The sequence below is a fragment of the Gobius niger genome, assembly GCF_951799975.1.
Source record: "Gobius niger genome assembly, chromosome: 12".
Lineage (NCBI taxonomy): Eukaryota > Metazoa > Chordata > Actinopteri > Gobiiformes > Gobiidae > Gobius > Gobius niger.
Window position 1 is genome coordinate 20,630,108 of NC_136863.1, and position 21,666 is coordinate 20,651,773.

Here is a 21,666-nt window from a genome sequence, read left to right on the forward strand (position 1 = left end):
AGGATTGGGGCGACAACGATCACAAAAGCACAATGGATCGGAAGCGAAAGTATGTGCCCCATTTCTTTCACAATGAGGGGGCGGCGGTGGAGAGAATATACAGCGACCATGAACACATTCATTTGGTTTGATTGATGGAGAAATATGTGTCAGGATTCAGGAAGGGCAATTGTGTTGTTTAAAGAACTAAGTAACTTGTTTAGGCCCCAACACACACTAATAGTATCACGAAGAAGAAGCTAACAGGCTAACGGGCAAAGCTAGCTGCCAGCTAGCACCACTTAAACAGTGTTAACAGCCAAGTTTGAGTGAGAAAAATGATCTCCATTGTGAAATTGGATGTACAATATCTGTCTCTCCCTTTGTCTTTTCTGTCAGCGTAGTATTTACTCTCACGGACAATTAATGAGTAAGAAACGCAACATGCTACTGGACCTGCAATGGCGCTTATGGCCTCTAAGGGCATGAGTTACTTCGTTCTGCTTTAACACACATTTATAAATCAATCAAAAAAGCTGATACTCTCTATCTAATACATCTTTTTCATTATTTTGTAGCATTTTAATTGATACTCCAATATGATATAGACACATACACATTTCCAATATCAAACAATAACCCATTTTTGGGCTGCCCCTTTCAATCAGCATCAGATCCACCAATTGGGTTCTTCCAATGATATCCCTGACCTGCCTTCACACCCACATACACTGAACCAGACAGACCAACCAACAGTGTGGCCAAATTCCGTCGCCTTCTGGCAACACTAGCCTTAAGACACAAGCCTCTCCCTGGACTGGAAAAGTAGGCCTGACACCTAATTAGCAAAACAGGGTCAGCGCAGAGAGCCAGATCGTGCCTTGTGTCTCAGAGTGTTGGGGGAAACGTGACACTGCACCTCTGTCTCTGGCCTGTTCTTCAAAACAGGCAAGAAACACAATTCAACAAGATCTATTCTATTTCAGTGGTTCTGTTCATGATGACTGTCTGCAAATGCCACACCCACTTTTGTTTTTCCTTACATATTTGCACGTCCGTTGTGAATCCTCTGCCTCATTGAATAGAGTCATGAGTGTGTATACACTATGTAGTTTCCATATATTTAACAATGTCGCTGTTTGACCTCAACCCCCGCCTGCACCGTGCACATTTTCTCCAGCTTGGCTTTACCCAAATCTAAAAGCTTCTCGAAAACAGTGTCAAAATAGCAACGAAAACAGAACAAAAATGTGACCAAAAAAGCAACAAAAATGTGCCGGAAAAACAACAAAAAAGTTACCAAGAAATATGACAAAAACATGACCAAAAAAAAGACAGAAACACAACTACAAAGCGATGAAAAAAAGCAATGAAAGATCAACAAAAACATGAAACAAAGCAATGAAAAACAGCAATGAAAAAGTGACAAAAACACGACAAAAACACAGCAGAATAGTGACAAAAAAGTGGCAAAAACATGACGACAGAGCAATGAAAAAAGCAACAAAAAAAGGTGACAAAATAATGTGACGGGAAAAAAACACACCAAAAAGCCACGAAAAAGTAATGAAAAGGCAACACAAAACTACAAAATGACATGACAAAAATGCAGCAACAACGTAGCAAAAAGTTACAATCACTTTTGTAGGTCTTGGCTTTCAAATGAGGCATTAAACTGTTGCTCTCCAGTCGAGAGTCTTTTAGATTTGGGTAAAGCCGAAGCGGAGAAAGTGCTCTCGGTTCAGGCAGGAAGTGAGAGGTAACCTTTCCTTTTAAATAAACAAATGGAGATAAGTTAGAATATAGGTTTTCCCTTACATAACTTACAGGTATAAACATGAGGATGGCCCCCTGTGTTATCAAAGAAAAACCTCTTAATTCTATCTGTGCCGTTTCTTTCACCTTTACTTTACCTGTGCAAACATGGATGACTGTTTGAACAACCTGCACATAAGAACATCCAATATGCCAAACCTACGGTGAATATTTGAGACACTTATGATCTTTACTTTTCTCTGCACATTTCACACCAGGTCAAAGTGAAAGCATAAAATCCTCAGCTCTATTACTTTTATTCGAAGGATTGAGCAATCTGTTCAAGAGGGACCATGTGGGAGGGCGTGCGGAGCGAAAGAGCCCACTCAAATTGACACAGAAATGTAAGTCACAGGTCAAATATTAGATACTATGAGGAGGGTGGTATTTGCACTTGCCAAAAGACACCAAGATATAATAATCTCTCTGAGCATGTATCGGATAATTCAGAGGAAACTTTTCTCATTTCTATGGTTTGCTTAGGTTCAAGTTTCGCCAAAAGGCTCAAGCGTTGACTCACACCTCCTCTTGAGCTGAAAAAAAAAAAAAAAACACACACACAACACAAAGCATGGTCTGTTAATCTACGAACTGTCCTACTGTATGGGACCGAGCCAAGGCTTTAAAATGGCGCCATGCATATTCATGTTCCCATCAGGAAGTCTCCCTTTGCTCCTTGTGCCACTGCAGGCTTTAAAGACACTCTCAATGGGTGCATTTGTGTGGAAAATAATATTGCCAGCGTTTTGGCACTCGAGGACGGTTTCCTTGAAAGGCAGCACTGTTCAAACAGACAGGACCCTGGGTACAACAACTGGGACGGACAAATGTCTGCAAATAAATTAACACATGTAAACACATTAGCGAGCCCACTGCTGGTCTGGTGGGCTTTAAGTCTAAACTCGCATGTTTACGAGACGGATGATCACAGTGCAGTTGGATCAGGGAGATTCTGATACACATTACAGTGGAAAAGTCTTAGAGGGGAGTGAAAAATACTGACATAGAGCTTTTATGGATATAGATATGAATGACAGAGGCCTAAATAAAAGACTCTAATCCTGTATGTTAATAGTCCAACTTTTAACACTGAGTACCGTTTTCACTTTTCTTCCGAATCTATGCACATTCATTGTGAGGATTGCGAAAAACAGCTCCCGAACACAAGACTACAGTCCAAAGACCTGACTCATCGGCACCGCTCCGGCCAAGTCGCTCCATGTGATCGCAGCTCCCTCCACAAAACAGGTGTCGACTTACACAAGAGCGCTCAAATATGTTCTCACCAGCAGCCCCGAAACAAACAAAATGTAATGCTCGTGTCTGCGAAAGAAAACACACTCTTATTGTGGGCAGCCATTTCACTATTGCCATAGCTGAGCGGGAGCTGTGTGTGTCATTCACCAACAAGATTATCAGGCGGATAAATCAAGCCAAACATCCCCAGCTTTTTCTCCGCAGCCATGAATCACTTTGTTATGATGAGCCCATTCGAAACTGGTGATGAAAGCGTAGAAGTCTCCTGCAGACCCTGGCACGGCTGTACAAAAGCCAAACTGGGCTAGGAGGCGATTCATATATTATGCGTCTAACACATGCTTTTGCCTGACTGCCCCCGAAGCACTCACACAACACATTCACCTACTTTCATTTACTGAGGGAAAAGCACATCAGTGACTGCTTCATTTAGCAGCACTTTGTTTCTGGGTAAAATTCTATCCTGAGCCAATACTCTGGTATCCATAACTGTCTGCACTGATATGTACTTGATATTATAGATTATAGGTTTGTGTGTGTACCTGATGTTCATCAACTTTTATTCTATTGGATTTTTATGTTTACCATTTCCAAGCATGAATCTGCCGAAGAACTGGCTGATATTTGTTTAAGATCTTCAAACGATTCTCTACTTTCTTTTTTTTTCCTACCCTTGAGAAGAAACCAAGTGTCTAAACTTTCCTATTGCCTATTGAGCCCTTTTCTCCATTGCAGCCAGACATAGCCCACAATCCCAATTATGTACAATGAAATAATTATGCCTGGTCACAAGACAGTCTGAGCAGATGCATTAACTGCAAAAACACAGCAGATTTTTAAACATAGCTCTTAGCCCCATGGTTCGCCCCATTGTCCTCCAGCGCAAAGGGAATTAAGAGCAGTACAACCCTCCTCTATATTTCTACCACTGTGTCTGCAGTTGTGCCCCTTCCGTCTATGGCCTGAGTGTGTGGAGCTGGACGTCAGAGATAAGCGACGTGCTGTGTGGGGGCTGTTGGGCACGTTACAACCACAGAAAATGGACCCATAACCCAGTCTGCTTCACCTCTGGATGCCCTTTCCTTATACACTGCCATTAGACCTTCCCCCATGAATAATAAACCAATGTCACGACCCGCCACACTATGACACACAGTGACCGTTACCAGGCCAGTCAACCGGTCAGTGTGTCAAAGGGACATCGCTGTGAGTTTAAACCGTTCTGAAATCACAAACAATACGTAGCAATAAATCATCAGCGCATATACATACAATATTCTCCAGCAACTAAATGTTGTTAGACTCAGAAAGGCTTAGGGGAGTCTGGCATTAAATCCACAACCACCTGACTGGGCCTGCTCCGGTGCACAACTTCTGCATTGTTGTGTTATACAAAAACTTAAATACTCCCTTCATTAGGCGCTTTAAAAACAAAGTTCAAAAAGTCAATAGATGCTTAGTAGACTGCCCTGTGAGACTGCATGCGAACACTTTATTAAACACAGAGCATAGGTAGATTTTGTCACGGGAATACGAACCAATATTTTCCGTGCGACAGTGAATAGATTTTTCCCTCCCTCAGTCTAGACGGAGTTTAATGAGAGGGCCACATCCGCACTGTGTTATTGTTCATATACTGTAATAAAGATCTTACTTTACAAAGCATTAATTAGGCTCCTGATGCTCTCGTCTCTCTCTCTCTCTCCCCCCCACCTCTCACAATGCCTTGCTCATGCTGAGGTCTGACTCACCATAATTAAACCAGGAATTGCAAGCGCTAATATCGCATGTGTTACTCTGAACAGGGGCAATGTCATCAGCTCTGGTCCCCTGGCAGTTTGCTGTTGCTATGTGCGGGGAAACTGTGAGGAGCATGAATTAGCAGATCGCTGTAGGAGAAGGGGCAAAAATCTGCTGCGCAATTAGTGCACAAGTTTCATGCATATCAGCGACCCTTTTTTTCCCCCAGATTGCGCGCCTCACAGACGGAATAATAATATGCCAAAACAAACGGGACGAAGACGGTTCAGGGACGTTTATAGGGGATGCTTGTCGGATGCTAATTGTCGGAATTGCGCCTGGAGTTCTTGGCGAAAAATGGGATCCAGGTGGCAATGCAAAGGATGATGCCACGTAAAAAGATGGTTTCTGATCCACGCAATAGGGAAGTGGCAGCATTGCAAGGGCGGAGAAAACACCGGAAAAATAGCCACGCAATTCATTGAACACTTTTGTTCATTTCACTCCTGAATAGAAACATTTTATTCTCTTTATAAACTCATCAACCCAACAATGGAAACCTAGGGAGATCAAGGAGAGCCAAGTTTGCCCACAGACTGCTAATGCTGCCCTGTATCAATGTGCCAAGCCTCAGCCAAATGTCCAAGAGGCTAACCAAGTGAACCCACTCACACACACCCCATCCACACTGCCCGTCTGCCAGAAGAGGCCAGAGGCGACCCAGAGTCCAAAAAGCCTTTCTTTTTGGTCACACCGATCTGAGAAATGAAGAGGGAGCTCTGAAAGCATTGTCCTGTGCTGCTTCTCATTACAGCACATGCCTGCCTCTCCGGACACAACTTCCTAATGGGCTGCAGCCTCTTACCTTCTGCTTAAGAGCCACATAGACGCTTTTTGATCAAGTCTTTGGATCAATACAGGCAGGTAGTGGCGCTAATAGGAAGCATTATACTTCCCTGTTAAACGCAATAGCAAGGTTGTGCTTTCAGTCAGCTCATAATGGGGTGAATGTGAGTGAGTGAGTGAGTGAGTGAGTGAGTGAGTGAGTGAGTGAGTGAGTGAGTGAGTGAGTGAGTGAGTGAGTGAGTGAGTGAGTGAGTGAGTGAGTGAGTGAGTGAGTGAGTGAGTGAGTGGTCGATGGTGGTCGGAGGGGCCGATGGCGCAGACCGGTTGCCTCGCTTCCGTCAGTCTACTATCCTTGGGCAGCTGTGGCTACAACAGCAGCTTACCACCACCAAGTATGGAGTGAATGAATAATGACAACAGTGTAGCGCTTTGAGAAACTTGGTAATACAGGCTTGTAAAGCACAATACAAGTGCAAGGCATTTTTATTATGATTATTATTATAATAGTTGGACAAAGTGCTGGAAGTTTCAGGTTACCAGAAGAGGTAGCAAATGTTTATTCACTTTTTATGAATAAACTGGCCTTAAAATCTACATACTTTAAGGAATTCATAATTGACAATTGTTAATAATTTCGTATCCTAAATTCTATGTATTTGTATGTGATACAAACAACTACTTCATATCAATTGTGTATCTCATTGTGTGTTCCATTGTGAAATGTTTCATGGAAAGTTCTGAGTGCATATTATGTCTATCTTTCACATCGCCTTCACTAGATGTCATGTGAAATTAGTTACTCAGAACCTGGAACTACTCCTACAAGAATAGCATATTTCATAGGTTACAATAAGGAATCGGCACCATTAAGACACTGGTGAGGTAACGTGATGTGGTCAAGGCACTACTAACACCATTCTTCATACCAGGATTGTTGCTCTGCAGAACTTAGCAAACTTAGTCCGAGCACATATCAATAACAGAAAGTCAGGTTGTTATTTTTGAACTTCATGAACATTGATGCTAAGAATGGAATGGAAGCTTGTTTGTATAACGCTTTTCTCTTGACACAAGTCACCCAAAGCGCTTCACACAGTGTAGGGGATTTGTTCTTCACTGACTCCACACACAGTGGTTGTAAGCTACTGTTTCCCTGGGGGTTCACCGCCAGAAGCACGACTGCACACATCTGCACATTCTGACCAGCACCATTCATGCACGCACATATCATTCATCCTGGCCTATTGTACATGTTTTTAGTGGTAGGGGAAACCGGACTAACTACTCAGACACGGGGAGAAAATGCAAACTCGACACAGAAAGTCCGCGTTTGCCTGGCGATCGAAAACGGTGCCGATCGAAAGCACGAGCGCTAACACCACCATGCCACCTTAAGAAAGGCAAGGCACCAAATCATAAAAACGTCAATCTTTATCTGTAAAGATTACTTACAGATTACAGATTAAAATCCAGGTCCTATAAAACTTAACTTTTAGCTATACTCTAGCCAAGGAAGTCATTACAATATTTTTAGAAAATAAATCTAATTCCAGTAAGATAGTAATAGCACTTCCCCAAACCTGATTGATACATTCTGAGTGAAATCTGATCACCCTGGCCCGTGTATGGGAGGGCTGCAGGTAAACAAACAGCAGATTGAATAATGGCCACCGCTATAGCACTTGCCCAAGCTCCTAGTGCTATGTTTCCCATCTCTGCCAGGCATAATGGGATTTCTTGGGGTTTAAATGCACTTCACTCACTCCCTGCAGCCAATAGGAAGCGAAACTATTGATCCACAAACAATTTAGCCGTCCAGCTGTCCAGGGAGACAGAAAAAAAAGGGACGGTCTTAAATGTATAATGAAGCAGGGGCTCGTCAGTATTCACAGCGTGCGGTACCGGAGCCTCACTTCTTGACTCCCCCTTTATCCGTGCACTTGCAGGTCAGAGAGTGTGTGCCTCAGAAACATTTCCATCAAGGACGTTCCTGACGCATTGAGGAAAAGTCCTTGACGGTGACCTTTGAACTCAATCTACCAGCAGGTGGATATTTACAGCTGGCCAACATCCGACCTGGAAATAATAAACAACACATCCTTGAGCCCTGGGTTAGCTGCATATTTGTGGAGTCTACAGACACTTTCAGAGATGGGATTACACACAATATTTCAGAGATGTTAAAGGGATATTCCAGGATTTTTGACATAGGACCTCATTTCCTAGTTATCCAGAGTGTTGTTGATTTCTGGAGTTTTTTCTTTAAATCATGCAGTCCTTATATTTGAAGGGTTTAGTGGTGCTAGGCTAGTGCTAGGCTGGCGCATGTCAATGGTAACTAGCAGCCTGCATTAAAAACCTCTTCAAAATCATAGGGTAGTCCTCCCAAAGTTACCGTATCTGATTTGTAGAAAGCTTGTAGAAAGTAAGATAGGTTTATGAATTGTCAAACTGATAAGGTTTCTTTCCTTTTTTGACCACATCTGTAATATAATAAAAGTCAGCATGGTCTTACTAGAACAGGGCCCCGGGTTAAGAATACAGAAGTCTTCAAACGTATTCCCGAAATAACCATGAGTGCCGTCAACGAGGCCCACTTATCACCTCTGCTATACCTGCACTGGCCTGTAGCAGGAGGCAGCTGAAGTTGTGTTTTTGTCTGAAAATGCTCTGAGCTCCATAGCAACAGGCCCAGCTCGGCGGCCCCAGGAGTGACTCTGCCCCAGTGAGGAAGACTCCGCCGCACCTAATTGGACAGATCCCTGCTCTGTCTTTATTCCGGGCCGGTGGAGATTACAGAGAGGAGACACAACATACAGTAATCTCCTTTGCTCTTATGATAAAGACATTAAACAGGATTAGTCTGAACAATGCATCCCACTGTGGATATATGGGAAACATATTACACTGGCAGCAGATGCGAAAATACGCCCGTGAAAAATGGAAGCTTGCTTTGCTAATAAATAGTACGCAGGTGTGCATTCATCCAGGGAAAACTTCCCAAAACTTTCTTTCCTTTTGCTACTGCAACTTTAGTGCAACTCTTCAAACACGTCACACACTGGAGTGCAACTGTGGCAAAGAGGGAAACCTAAATGCATTCAGGATTCATGGTTTATATAATGATATTCACACACCTACTGTATATGGATTTACAGCAAACATTACTGCTAAATTATATGGCTTAATGGCTGCAAAATCTTAAAACAAACAAATATGGCCGACTCTGCGCAGCTCTGTAAACATTATATAAGGCTGGGGAAGCTACACAGACAGATGGCTCCCGGCTCCCAGGTGAGAAGTGTGTCCACAGTCAAAGCTATTTCAAAGGTGTTTTGCGCGCGCTGAAACGGATTCACTGGAGGTAATCGGACACTCGAGCTCGGCTTTAATTAAGAACCATTGAGGAGGTTAAGCGGACTACTTCATCACAGAAACTTGACTCTGACCTTATTGGTTTCCCCCGTGTGTTAAACATCTTTTTAATTCTTGCTTCAGATTCCAGAATACCAAATCAGAAGGGTTAGATCGACATTGCATTATGTTAGAGGAGTTTAAAATAGACATAAGTGGCAGTGTTTTACAAGGTCCTGAACACATAGTATAAAACGGTTTTGGGCGAGTTTAGCAGTTGAAGGGTAAACCTTTGTAATCCACATTTTAATGAGTCTTCAAATCTCCAAAGAGCTATTCTGATTGTGCTCTAAAAATATCACATCTAAGAAGAAGAAAAAAAAGGTGCCCGTTTTTGTAACCTACTTTCAAATAAAAGCCATCTACTGTATGAGAAATTAGGTTAAATTGACGGGTGAACGTGTCTGGGTTTTAAGACTACGACTGAACTTGAATATAGTTTTTAGCTATTAACTATTGTAAGGTTAGGATCAAATTGACATAAACTTCCACCAGTTGATTTGCAATGGCATCCAATGAAGAACAGAAATTGATATGAAACCTGTCTCCAACTCAAACCAAAATAACAGCAATGCACCTGACGCCCCTAATGCTCACCCCAGGACAGGCCATGAACTTTATGCAATTTAAACACAATGTTGCAGAAGGTGCATTGGTAAACCAGAGCTGTGCCAATGTTTGTGAATCTCCAGCAGTCGGCCTGATAGCGCCTCAGTGACATTGATCAATGTCACCCCACTTCCCGTGTGAGTGGCAGAGTGAGATACAGGCCATTTCCCAACACTACCTGCTTGTCTGGCCCACATTATCTTAATGGAAACAGCACTAATCTCTTTCTGAAGGCAGCGTCTCTTTGGCAGATTGACTAAAGTGATGCTCTTGGAAAGCGCAGCACTTTATCAAGAACAAAATCAGGCCGATAACAACAAGACAAATGGATTAAGCCGTCTGCTGTAAAAATCACACGTGTTGTCGTTGTTGTAAAGGGAGTTGAAGGGATTTTAAGTTGAGTCCTCTCAAACAGTGATTGAACATAGAGAAGCCTTATCCACTACCCTTCATGAATAGTATGAAAGGAAAAAAGATACAAACAGAAGTGAATCTATTTTTATCACGCATGGTTTTGCGTGCAAAAAGAGCATTTGTATCACTCGAAAATGTGATAACAATGGCGACTGCACAAACCGCATTAGTTGCATGACTGCGTATATTATACAATCAAAATCAACATGCACAGACAAAATAACATGATGGGCGTTTCTTTCATATGAGGAATGACAGTCAAATTGATATAACTGGCCTCAAACTGAAGTGCCTCAAGCTACTCTTTGAAATCATCAGATCCAAGGAGCCCCAGAAATAGAACATCAGGCCCCACAGCAGCGGCTTATCCAGCCATAGAAAATGAGCAAGTCCTGAGGGATGATGATGATAAATAAATATATGAAATAGTGTATGCACTGATCAGGGGGAAACAGTATGTCCACAACACCAGCCAACTCTTCAGAGTTGGGTGAGATAATAGGTAGCAGGGGTCCAGCTGAGTCACTAAAAACGTCCATTATGCAAGAATTTCAATTTGACAAGGGACAAATTGGGCAGATATCTGCTCTTTGGGGGGTGTTATCAATTTGAAATGGCAATTATCAACTAACAGTGAGTCCAAGAATGAATCAGCAACAGGTGAGACCCATGTGGAGCCTGATCCAACAGACAAGTTTAGTTAATGTGATTGCAGTTTCAGATGCAATGTATCTGGAGATGAGGGGGTTGTGGTTGCCAGGTGAGAAAATGTTTGACCATCAACTATTGGTCAATCGTCATAATGTCGACGTAATGTCATCATCAGTTTTCCAAATGCACCTTTGACATTTTGATTCCCATGCAGCCTGATCTCTGCCTTACATGGCCGGCTCACAGACAAAATGGGGTGCCCCTCTTTGGTAGAATCAATGGCCTGTCCATAGTGTACCGCTAACTGTCGACTCAGACATGTCAGACGGGGACCTTTCTCCTCCTCTGGCCCGAACACAAGAGCACTGTCTCGAGGCGAACGCACACAGCATCATGTCTCCGCACCACTGCCCCTGTACCATTAGTGGAGCTCTCTATTGATCCGCAAGAAGATGCTGAGCAATCGCAAGCGGAGAAGGAAGCAATTGTACATAGTTGGAAGAGCGGTTATGAATGTGTCCGTTTAAGAGTTGGTATGACTATTCCCTTTTCCTATTGTGTTGCATGACAGCACGGAGATCCCCCCCCCCCCCCTGCAGCGTGACTGACACTTTACTCATTGTGACACACTGAACATCGCCTAACAAACTACTTCTACCGCTGCAGCCAAATGCCAGCGCTGCCAATCAGTTTGCGGGGCTTAAAAAGAAAATAAAAATCACACGCCCGATCTAACTTTCTCCGTTGGGCTATAATGCATTTGAGTCACAGGCCAAGACCGCTACCAAGGGCTACGAAGGGCATCGGAGAGCTGATGTCATTCGCTAAAAGGAGTTGGAGGTTAATCTCTGGCTGGCTGAAGTCCAAGTGCTCATGTAGCCACTTACTTACTGTAGATTATGTGTGGCCATTTAATAACAGTGATAGAAAGTTTGATATAGCAGATAGCCAATCAAACTATGGCTTTGTTTTACACTTTGGGCGGGTGACTCCAGAAGAGACACGAATGTCGCAATAGATCTGGGAAAAAGACATAAAGCATATAGTTTAGTTAGTATAACCTCTGCAAATGTACTATCAACATTGTACATACAGGATTGTGCGGGAGCTTCTTTTACCAGTTCTAAGCCAAGATAATAAGAAATGTCAGGGGAAAGCGCTCAAGTGCATACATTCATTCTAATATCTATTGGCTCAACAAACCTTGTTTAAGTAGATTATTGTGTTCATCCAGGTTGAGAAATATGTAATAATTTAACATGTCAACTGGCTTTATCAAAAGGTTTCAGCATGCCAAACCTGGACTATTGAAAACTGGGCTATACCTCCCTCTAGGACAGGATATGGATGTTTGAGATTGCCCAAGGTGAGCCTGTCCATCTCAATCCAGGACTGGGGCGTATGACAATGAAGCAACTGCTCGTGATGTGGACGCATCTGACAGTGACGATAATGGAGGCTGATGTTTATACTTACAAAAGGCACAGAGGGGGCAACATGAGTGTTATGTAAAGGAGCCAAATGCAAAACCCAATGACAATAAAAAAAAAAACTCAAAGAAAAGATTCTGGGTGTGTGTGAAACAATGGTAGCGTGTTTGAGTGCGTGGAGCAGATTAGCCTACTTTTAAGCGCAGTGTAAAGTCAGTCACCTAGCATTAACAGGAGGCTCTGTCCTCAGGGCGCACACCGGACAGCGAGAATGCATTAGCAGCAGTCAAGCTTACAAAATTCATAAAGTGCTCCATCTGACAGCCAGCCCAGGAATCCCACAGATCCAGTCCAGATTCAAGCCAGACAATAAAGGGTGTCCAATATTTAAAAACAAAAAGACACCAGTTCCAAACTTGGATAAAAACCAGACACTTGAGTAGAAAAGAGGAATCCGGCGTTGCCAAATCAAAACAGGAATCAGTGCAGGCTCAGATCGTTTGCTAAAGTTCCAGGAATACAAAAAGAAAGGAATATGAGAAGCAGCCAAACTGTCTTTTCTATTGATTCTTTCATTAGCCCACCAGACCAAAAGAAAAGCTCACAGTGTTCTTCAATCTCAGTGATTACTATGATGTTGAGTCAAATATATATGTCATTGCACATTAAAAAAAAAAAAAAAATTATAAAGAAAGGGAAATTTTACATTTTTACATGCCCACCCAAACTAAGGCTGCCATGTATTCACCAACCTATCTTCCCTCTGATAGCCTTGCAATGGCATCATTATAAAGACATTTTTTAGGGTGCCCTCAGACGTCACATGTATCAGCAGCAGTTCCTCGGATGTGATGAGTCAGGACGCGCCCATGACACCTTCCCTTTCCCCTGTACAGGCTACCTGACACCCCGACAACACTACACCACTGCACGAGCCGCTATTACCAGCCCATAACGTGTCCCCTAATGGTGACACAGTGAGACACTCTCTGACAGAGCCACCAGACGCGAACCAGGCGTGCGTTTTGGTCCACGATCAAAAGTGTTTACTGAATCCTATGCTTCCTAATCTCTTCTCTGTGGAATACAGCGCGTCGGTATGTGGTTCCCAGACGTCGCTGCAGACTGTCGCCGTTTAGGAGGGGACAGGAATGCAATACTGTTAAAAGGCGTTTAAGCAACATTGATAGGTGTCATCTGCTCATCGTGTTTTGGAAGATGGTGCGTGCAGGACCGCGCAACCACAGCACTTCAAAAGCAAGAGACTCAACAAATCACTGACGCACGTTTCCAAATCCCCAAAACGCATCTAAATGTTTTTTGTTTTTTTCCCCCACCCGACATGCTAAGTCTTATTTTCGCATTGCAGAGAGGGTTGTGTGATCTATCCATCCAAGCCTTTCCCCTCCTCGCATCCCACTCCGCGCCGCTGTAAACAACCCTGATTCCCAGCTGTCAGGGCGCACTGGCCGGGTCCTCCTCCTCTTCTCCTCCTCGCTCAACACCGAATCATCCTTACATTCATTCATTCAAACAAACCGAGCCGTGGTTCTTTCCTTACCTCGTGGCGTGTGTGTGTTTGCCCTTCGCGTAGGCTCGTGTACCTGCTCAGCGCCGCATCACCGGGCGGGCTCAGACTCGGCAGCGGAGGGGAAGGAACTGACAGAGCGCCGTGTCGTCCCCGTTGGTCTGGAGGCGAGCCTTATGACTGTCAACTGTGGGGGCGCTAGACCGGACCTGCGCCTTTTTCCTTCACACCCCCCCTTTCCCCATTCATTCAGGACCTGGGGGGTGACCTGCCAAAAGTGTCACCCTTCTGCTCCCTCCAGAGACACATGACGTGGTGGGCAACGTGACCTAAGCGCATTTTCCCCACACCTTTCTTAAATTATTATTCATTTATTGTTTGTCCCAATGTCCATTTAAAGACAAACTTTCACATTGGTGTTGTTGCATGATGTGGCAAATAAGAAAGTGAGGCTTGTGCCACCTCATCGTGTTAAGATGCTGGTGCAAAGTCAATGAAAAAACAAAGCAATCATTGTCTGTTTTTTTTTTTATGACATGAACACAGCTGGGGTTGTTGGCTGGATTGTTTGTTTGGTTTCCATCAGTGAACACTCTGAGAATCCCATGGCGGACTTACTCTATTTCCTCCATTGTAAAACATAATTGCAGCCATGCATACAAGATTATCTCTGCAGCAGCAAAGACCTTTTTCACTCTGTCAGCATTATTGAGGTCAAACGGTAAAGACGGACAGTGTCCCCATAGCTTACTTTTCTCAGTAATGTCCTCTGCAATGGGTATGTATTGGTTGTTATTGTGGTCTTAAATATAGTCGCTGGATGAAAAAGCATATTTGATCTGTGGAGATTGGCGCTGTGGTCATTTGACAAATCCAATATTCAGACGCTAGATTCCTTCCAGGCATCGTGGAAACATTATTGTATTTTCTATTGACATGTCTGTCGCCCTTTAATCAGGCTGGAAGCATGTAGAAATATAACAGTGAAGAGACAATAAAAGAAAAGAAATTCAAAGAAAAAGGAGGACAGCTTCAAAATACACAGACATTACTTCAAGTGCATATGATAGGTTTGGATGCTTTTGAAAATATGACTTATTTAGATGGATAACATCAGGTGCAAGTATATCAGTTGCACAATTATCATTTTATTTCAGTGAAGCAGCAATTATAAGGAAGAAATGTTGGACAGAATAGAAGTTCCAGAGCAGTTCGACTCATTTTCCATTGGCTTAACATGGTCGGCACGGCAACAGTTTCAAATTGATTGATTGAAATTCCTGTCAGTATGTCCAATAAGGAAGTGAAACTAAAACCATCACAAAAATGTCCAAACTACGGGAAACTGGGTAAAATCTTTAGCAAAATTCTACTGTCGTCCACTTGACGGTGTTGCGCCTGCCATTATTACAACAGCGTCCAATTACTTTTACATCAACATCAAACACAAGCTACTTTCTGCAATCTGCCATGTACCGTATTTTCTGGTCTATAAGTCACACTTTTTTTTCATAGTTTGGCTGGGGGTACAACTTATACTCAGGTGCGACTTATATATCAAAATGTATAATTTCACATGTTTGTCATTTTCACACTGACAGCCGCTAGAGGGCGCTCTTGGCTTGTGTACCAGTATCTGCTACTCCATTGAAGATTTAAAAAGGAGAGAGCGAGAAACTTGCGAGGGACTGGCGAAAAGTGGAGGTTACAAAAAACGGGGCTAAAAGCTCGATGGCCACAGGCAGAGGAACGAGTTCGCAAATGAGAACTTGAACAACGTGACGCCGGGAGAGGTTTGTCAAGTTACGCCTCCATGCCCAGGTAGCTGCCAAGGCGACTTATACCCCGGAGCGACTTATATATGTTTTTTCCTTAATCATTATGCATTTTTTCTGGCTGGTGCGACTTATACGCCGGAGCGACTTATAGTCCGGAAAACACAGTAACATGATTTTCTTTGTTTTCTTATTATTTAGTGCTTAACTGGTCCGTAGGTAATTCATCGACTCTTTAGGCTTTTCTTTAAATATCCTGAACCACAGCAGCTTCGTAAAATAACGGACTGGCGCTGCATCTCAACTCCCTGTCTGTTTTTCATCTGCCCTGTATCAAAAGGGCACCGCACTAATTACGCCGCCTGTGCCATGTGTCAGTCCAAACATGAGACGAGATCATCCCGCGGGATTACATTCAGATCTTGGATGTAAACAGTGCACGGCAAATAATAATCTGGTAGCGGTGGCACATAAATAATGCAGCAACTATTTGAGGAAGGAGTCTGCAGGAATTAATTGAAAGACTTAACCCCCCTTTGAATGCATTAGAAGCCAGTATCAAAGAAGTTTTCAAAAGTAAAGCGACTAAAGACCTATGTTATCTTTCCATCCTTTAGAGTGGAAAGATTAATAAGCATTGCAGAGTCTGTTCAGATTGCTTATTCCATAGGGGTTTTTTAAAAGTGTGTTACATGGCAAATCATCAGTATGTTTGTCAACTACAGCACGTAGAGTATAATTCAACACACCCATATGTGAAAGACTTGAAAACTGTGAATATGTTCCAACACATGGAGCATTTTTGCCATTTAATGCACTAACATCAATCTAATCAGTCTATTAAATGTGAATACAATGAAAGTAACCAGCTACCTCTCTGCTTTCTGTCCTATTACGGATTCCTACAGTGAAAAGTCCAAACAAACACCTGCTCCTCTTCTCGCTGTCGGTAGAGATCAGGTATTTGTTGGCTGCTCCTGCCACAATGGGTCTTGGGCCGTGTACATAGGCTACATCCCAATGTCAAGTTCGTGCTCCCTTACATTCATTCAGGAGAATCAAAAATGGAGTTGGTGGAGTTTCTTTTTTTTTTTCTTTTCGTCAACCTTGATCTCTCTGCCTGCTTCACCGTGGAAGAGCAAATAGAGATTGCTGTGGAGACCGAATGAAGGGTAAGAGGAAGAGCAAACACCCTGCTGTCTGCTGGTGAAAGCCGTGGGTGTCCTCTGCGCGGGACAGGGCGAGGGGGGGGTGAGGGGTAAGTATGATTTAGCCCCAGTCATCATCTCCACTGGGGCTCATAAACTCCCCCCAGCACCCACCCAATCTTAATACGCGCAGGATAGGGCCAAGAAAGGGGAGAGGGTCCTCTAATCCGGTGCTGGCAAGGGGGAGGGTCTCGATGCCGTCTTAATGCCAAATCAAAAGTGCTCTCCATATGAGGAGTGGAACAAGATATCCTGCACCCCTTAGGTAAAACACCAAAAGGGGAGAGTCCATAGTCCAAAAGATGCTAGTTTTTACAGAGTCTATTTTCAAAGCAAATTGATTTCATGTTGAGAGAAGCGCGGGTGTGAGCGTAGTGTAAGAAGCATATGGAAATGTCACAGAATAATCATAAACAATTATCTGCTCCAGCTTTGAGCGCACCAGAGAAGGCCAAATTTACATAAGGACACAAAAGGAGCAGCCACTTAGACGGAACAGACGCCCTACAGCGAAACACACTCTAGGAAAATATGATATTAAAAAATACCAGATTTTTCCCCAAGACAGAAGTAGTTTACACATTGCACTATAACCAGATGCAAATTGGATAACTTAAAAAAAAAAAAAGTAATGTTTTTTTCTTTGATAGCCATTCAGACTTGGGGTAGACAGAAACACGTGTATATCAAGCTTTTATGGGCTGTGGTCGTATATCAAGCCGCTGTGGCGGAGGTGGTATAATGGATGCTGAGGCAGACATGCAGCCGACTGGGGAATGAATCCTCGGAGGATTGGATGAAGGATTTAAATGGATAAGGGGGAGGGTGGGTTCACAAGGGTAACGGGGCAGCTGCTTGTGTGGTAGTAATGATTACCTATAAAGGTGGAAAATGTGCCTTGTAAATAAAGATAACATCAGGGATGGTAAAAGTGCAGTGGTGAAAAGGCGTGGGACAGTAATTGACTCGTTAATGAAGTAAATACATGGATTCATTATTAAGCCTGTTGCTCGACACGATTCAACACGAGCACAAGGGGGCAGTAGAGGCAAGGTGGGAAAGCACTAAAAACAAATATGATGACTCATTACTGACTGTCATAAGAGGGCCACCAATCAGGAGGAATAACAGCTACAGAGATACAGTAATTTATGAGACATGCATTACTACTTACTGTGTTTGTGAAGTATATATAAAGATTTGAGTGAGAGTGAGTGACCAAAGCCACAGTTATAACCCATTTCCTATATTTTGTGGAATATTGGGCGTCAGTGGGCAGGGGACAATGTTATGATTATAGCAGTAGAATGACAGAATAACAAAAAAAAAATGGTTGGATTTACTCCAGAGCCACTCTTACACATTTGATACAAAGTAAATGCACTTTGTTATTGTGTTTTGATGTCAGCTGCATCAGACAAATGAGCTGTAAATGATTTTGTGTTGATAGGGGTAGACGCTACATGATTTTACTTCTTTCTGCTCCTTTTCATTCACATGTTAAATGCTGTTGTTGCATTTGCTTTGAAATAAATAATAAAATAAAATAACACTAAATTAAATTAAACGGTCATAATGTTATGCCCAACTGCTGTGTATTTCCAAAAGCAAAATCCATCCGACTTCCTCTCTTCCTGACACCACTGCTGCTGTGTGATAATGAACCAGATGGCAAGTGGCTCTGCTACTGCCCAGACAATATGACCGTAATGAAGAGGGAAAAGCCACAAGTGAGAGGGAAAAGTGGAATTGCCAAAGTCGTACTGATGTTTGAACTGATGTCGACAGGAGAGGCAGGTGTGAAGGTAGATCCCACAGACTGGGCCATTTCAGAACTCACACTGCCCATAACGACACGATAAAAAATGTAATGTGAAATGATAAGCCTGGATTTTAATGTTACTATTGCCATCAAACACGTGTTATTGGTAATGCCTTCCAATGGCTTTCCATTTAATGGGCAGATATATTTCACTAAAAACTGTTACTTTAGATTAAAGCCATGAGATAGCAACTTATTATAGTATCGTTATTCATCACTTTGTCTTGCTTTGATCTCTCAATTTTTTTTGAAAAAGTGATCAGCTCATTATTTTGAATACGGTGGCAAAACATTTTAAGATAATATAAAAGTGTTAAATGCAACTTAATTGTTTTTTGGCCTGTTGCACCATTTAGCACTGTATTGATCCCTAATTTTGCTGAAGAATAAGAAAAAGACAAACAAATTAAAGAGTTGATCATTCACTTTATTCCCAGATGCTTTACATTTGGATCTGCCCAAAAAAGTGAAACTTAAATAGAAACTAAAGGTATCTGTTAGTACAAAATATAATTCATAAATACAAAACCATTGGCAATACAGTCACAATTGCTTTTGGCAGTAAATAAGAACCAAATCCAACCCAGAATTATTGTATTATTATATGTGTTCAATCAATAAACCACAAACAAAGATGTGATGAAGAGTAAAAGAAAATATGGTCATGATAATTACAATACACTGTCTATGTGCACAGCCAATAAAAAATAATATATATCCTCTAAAAGTAGTCTATATTCAATACAGTCCTATGCACAAGTTAAACCATGACATGCACAATAACGACAGCCACTCATCCCTGTGCAGTCCATAAGATATTTACACATTTCAACCCCCTCCCAAAAAAACAAAACAAAAGAGAAACTTGATGCAAGTTAATAAAAATAAATCTTGATTCCAACCAAAGGCGCTCAAGCATTGTTAGTACAAAAGAAACCACAAACAAACATACAGTACATTCACTGCAATAGTACAATCGCAGTCCGTATTGTCAATGAAGATTCTGAATGCCCCACACAGCTTTTTTAGCTCGGGTCTGACGCTTGGTGCATTAAGCTTGAAGCCAGTTCTGAAGGCAGCGAGATGGAGAGAGATGAGGCCTATATGAATAATTCCTCTTGCAACAGAGTTCTCCTTTTGATCCATTTAGAGTGACTCCAGTGGATCTCTCCCACCATTCACTACAGAGTGTCTCCGGGAAAAGGCACTACCTGAGGAATCGCGGCTCGCGTTCCTCAGTATTGTGTAGTCATTTCTCTCAAAGTCCAAAAGGGTACAAGCCAGGTCAAAATAATGAGGATTGCGTGCTAAGATCTTTAGACACAGATGCAACACAGTGAAGAAAGATGGGTTGTGAGGAAGTCTCGGGGCTGCTCCTCGCAGTCAGAGTCCATATATTTATATAAATGCATTTAAATATATTTACATTGCACATGATCTGCTTCATCATGTACTTATACTAACAAACATTAAATATACACTCATGTACAATCGTGAAATACATGGGGATATACATGTTATACTCTTGACTACTACTCCAACATAGTATAATGATTTTTGTAGCCAAAACAAATATAGTTCAGACAAGCACTGCATAGTCCATAGTCGATTGCGAGCAAGGTGAAATCTTAGATACAGTGTGTTAACTATCGCATCATGTAATCCATGCATGGTTAGACCTACTTTTCACCAACTAATACTGCCCGAGTCAAGAGCAAACATTTGTATACAAAATAAATGTGTTTCTAAGTGCGGCACTGATGGTGTACATGCAAATTCTGACAGCTGTGTTGACAGTGAGATTGACCAGTCAGTGTCTTATTGAAATGTGTTGGTAGTATTGGCTAAACAAAGGAGTTCAATGAGTTCATGGCGTTAACAGGGGAGGGCGCCTCTGAGCTCTCGGGCCCCTCTGGATTGTCCCTGCAGCCGCTTTTCCCACTATACTGTCCAATAAAGGAGCCGTCCTCGTTGAACTGTCCGTCTCCTCCTTCACCGTAGTCAACTAAACTGTCATCACTGTCTTCTCGCTTAACTGTCCCGTTAGACGGCGTGCGGCTCCCCTTTAACGGTTTATGGTCCTCATTGTCACTGGAGGAGAAAATCACATGCAGGTGTTACAGGTGAGATGGTGTGACAGATGCAACAAAGACTTTACATTAGTGAGAACGTTTTAGACGGAGCATCGGGGTTTACCACAGTCCACAATGATAATGCAGGCAGTGGTAGGTTTTGTGAAATAATTTAGCCATCAAGATTGAATTTTAAATCATTTATCATTTAGAATGCTCCATGTCTAAAAGTGCTGTCTGAATGATTAGTTGGTTTCAATCAAGCAACAGGGGAATACATCTCAAGCAAACAACCCTGTTCAAATTCCCCCTGAAACCAAGAATGAAGTGGCAAAGACCCTACACGTCCCACAAATAGTAATGAGTAACTGAAAAAATCCAAGGCAATGGTGTGAATTTAACTTTGAAAGCAACATCAGCCACCAAAGCAAGCATGATTGTAATCACAAAATTGGCAAAATGCATGAAAAATCTGCAAAGAAACACTTTGAATTAGTGCCGAACATACACCAGTTTAACAACAATGAGGTAGGATCACAGAGCCTTCATAATGTATGTGCACTCGCAGTTAAGCCCAAATGTATCCATATTTTGGTCTTCAATCATGACCCGAAAGACTAGAAGGAAGAAATGGCAGAGAAAGCTCAATTGGCGTGTTTTACAATAGAGTCTTTTTTTTGCTGTGAATATGATTAGGCTTAACAGACGAGTTACAAACCGCTGTAAAAGCATATACATAATGAGGGCAGTGTGACCGGATGAGCATTTTCTCCACAGTGACGGGGCTTGTCCTGGGCTCTCCTCAAAAATCCTTACCTTTCCTGAGAACGCTGGGATCCAACACTCACATCGATGAGTGCGCTCTGTATACAGTGAATTTGATTATCAACTTCATTTGGGGGCAACACACTTTATGTAGCAGCGCGGGTATACAGTATTTTAACTTCACAAAGGCACTATATTATTGGTACAGTTTGCCTTGTGATAAAAACGTCTGCTTGGCTGTAAAGATTTGTATGCTTTGAGTCACAGTTTAAGTGGCTCATTATGGCCACAATGGATGAAAAACATTTCAGCAGCACTCAGTAAAGGTTGCTTTCTGCACG

General features: G+C 42.4%; 2 protein-coding genes across 11 annotated transcripts in view; both read right to left on the reverse strand.

Annotated features, from left to right (window-relative positions):
• Positions 1-13,876, reverse strand: part of LOC306971243 (contactin-1a-like) — a 64,059-nt gene extending 50,183 nt beyond the window's left edge. The window contains exon 1 of one of the 2 annotated variants that reach the window (XM_079567458.1): positions 13,717-13,876. The gene's annotated coding sequence lies outside the window, so the exon portion shown is untranslated. The remainder of the gene's footprint in view (positions 1-13,716) is intronic. The other variant, XM_079567457.1, reaches the window with a different exon arrangement.
• A 5,058-nt stretch (positions 13,877-18,934) lies between these two features.
• The window catches only part of LOC306971242 (neuronal cell adhesion molecule-like), a 43,312-nt gene continuing 40,580 nt past the window's right edge, over positions 18,935-21,666 (reverse strand). For 5 of the 9 annotated variants that reach the window (XM_079567449.1, XM_079567453.1, XM_079567450.1 and 2 more), the window contains one exon: positions 18,936-20,579. In XM_079567449.1, coding sequence (XP_079423575.1) covers positions 20,333-20,579 — 247 coding nt within the window. In that variant the 3' untranslated portion in view covers positions 18,936-20,332. Of the gene's footprint in view, positions 21,424-21,666 lie in introns of all 9 variants that reach the window. The other 4 variants (XM_079567455.1, XM_079567456.1, XM_079567451.1 and 1 more) reach the window with 4 other exon arrangements.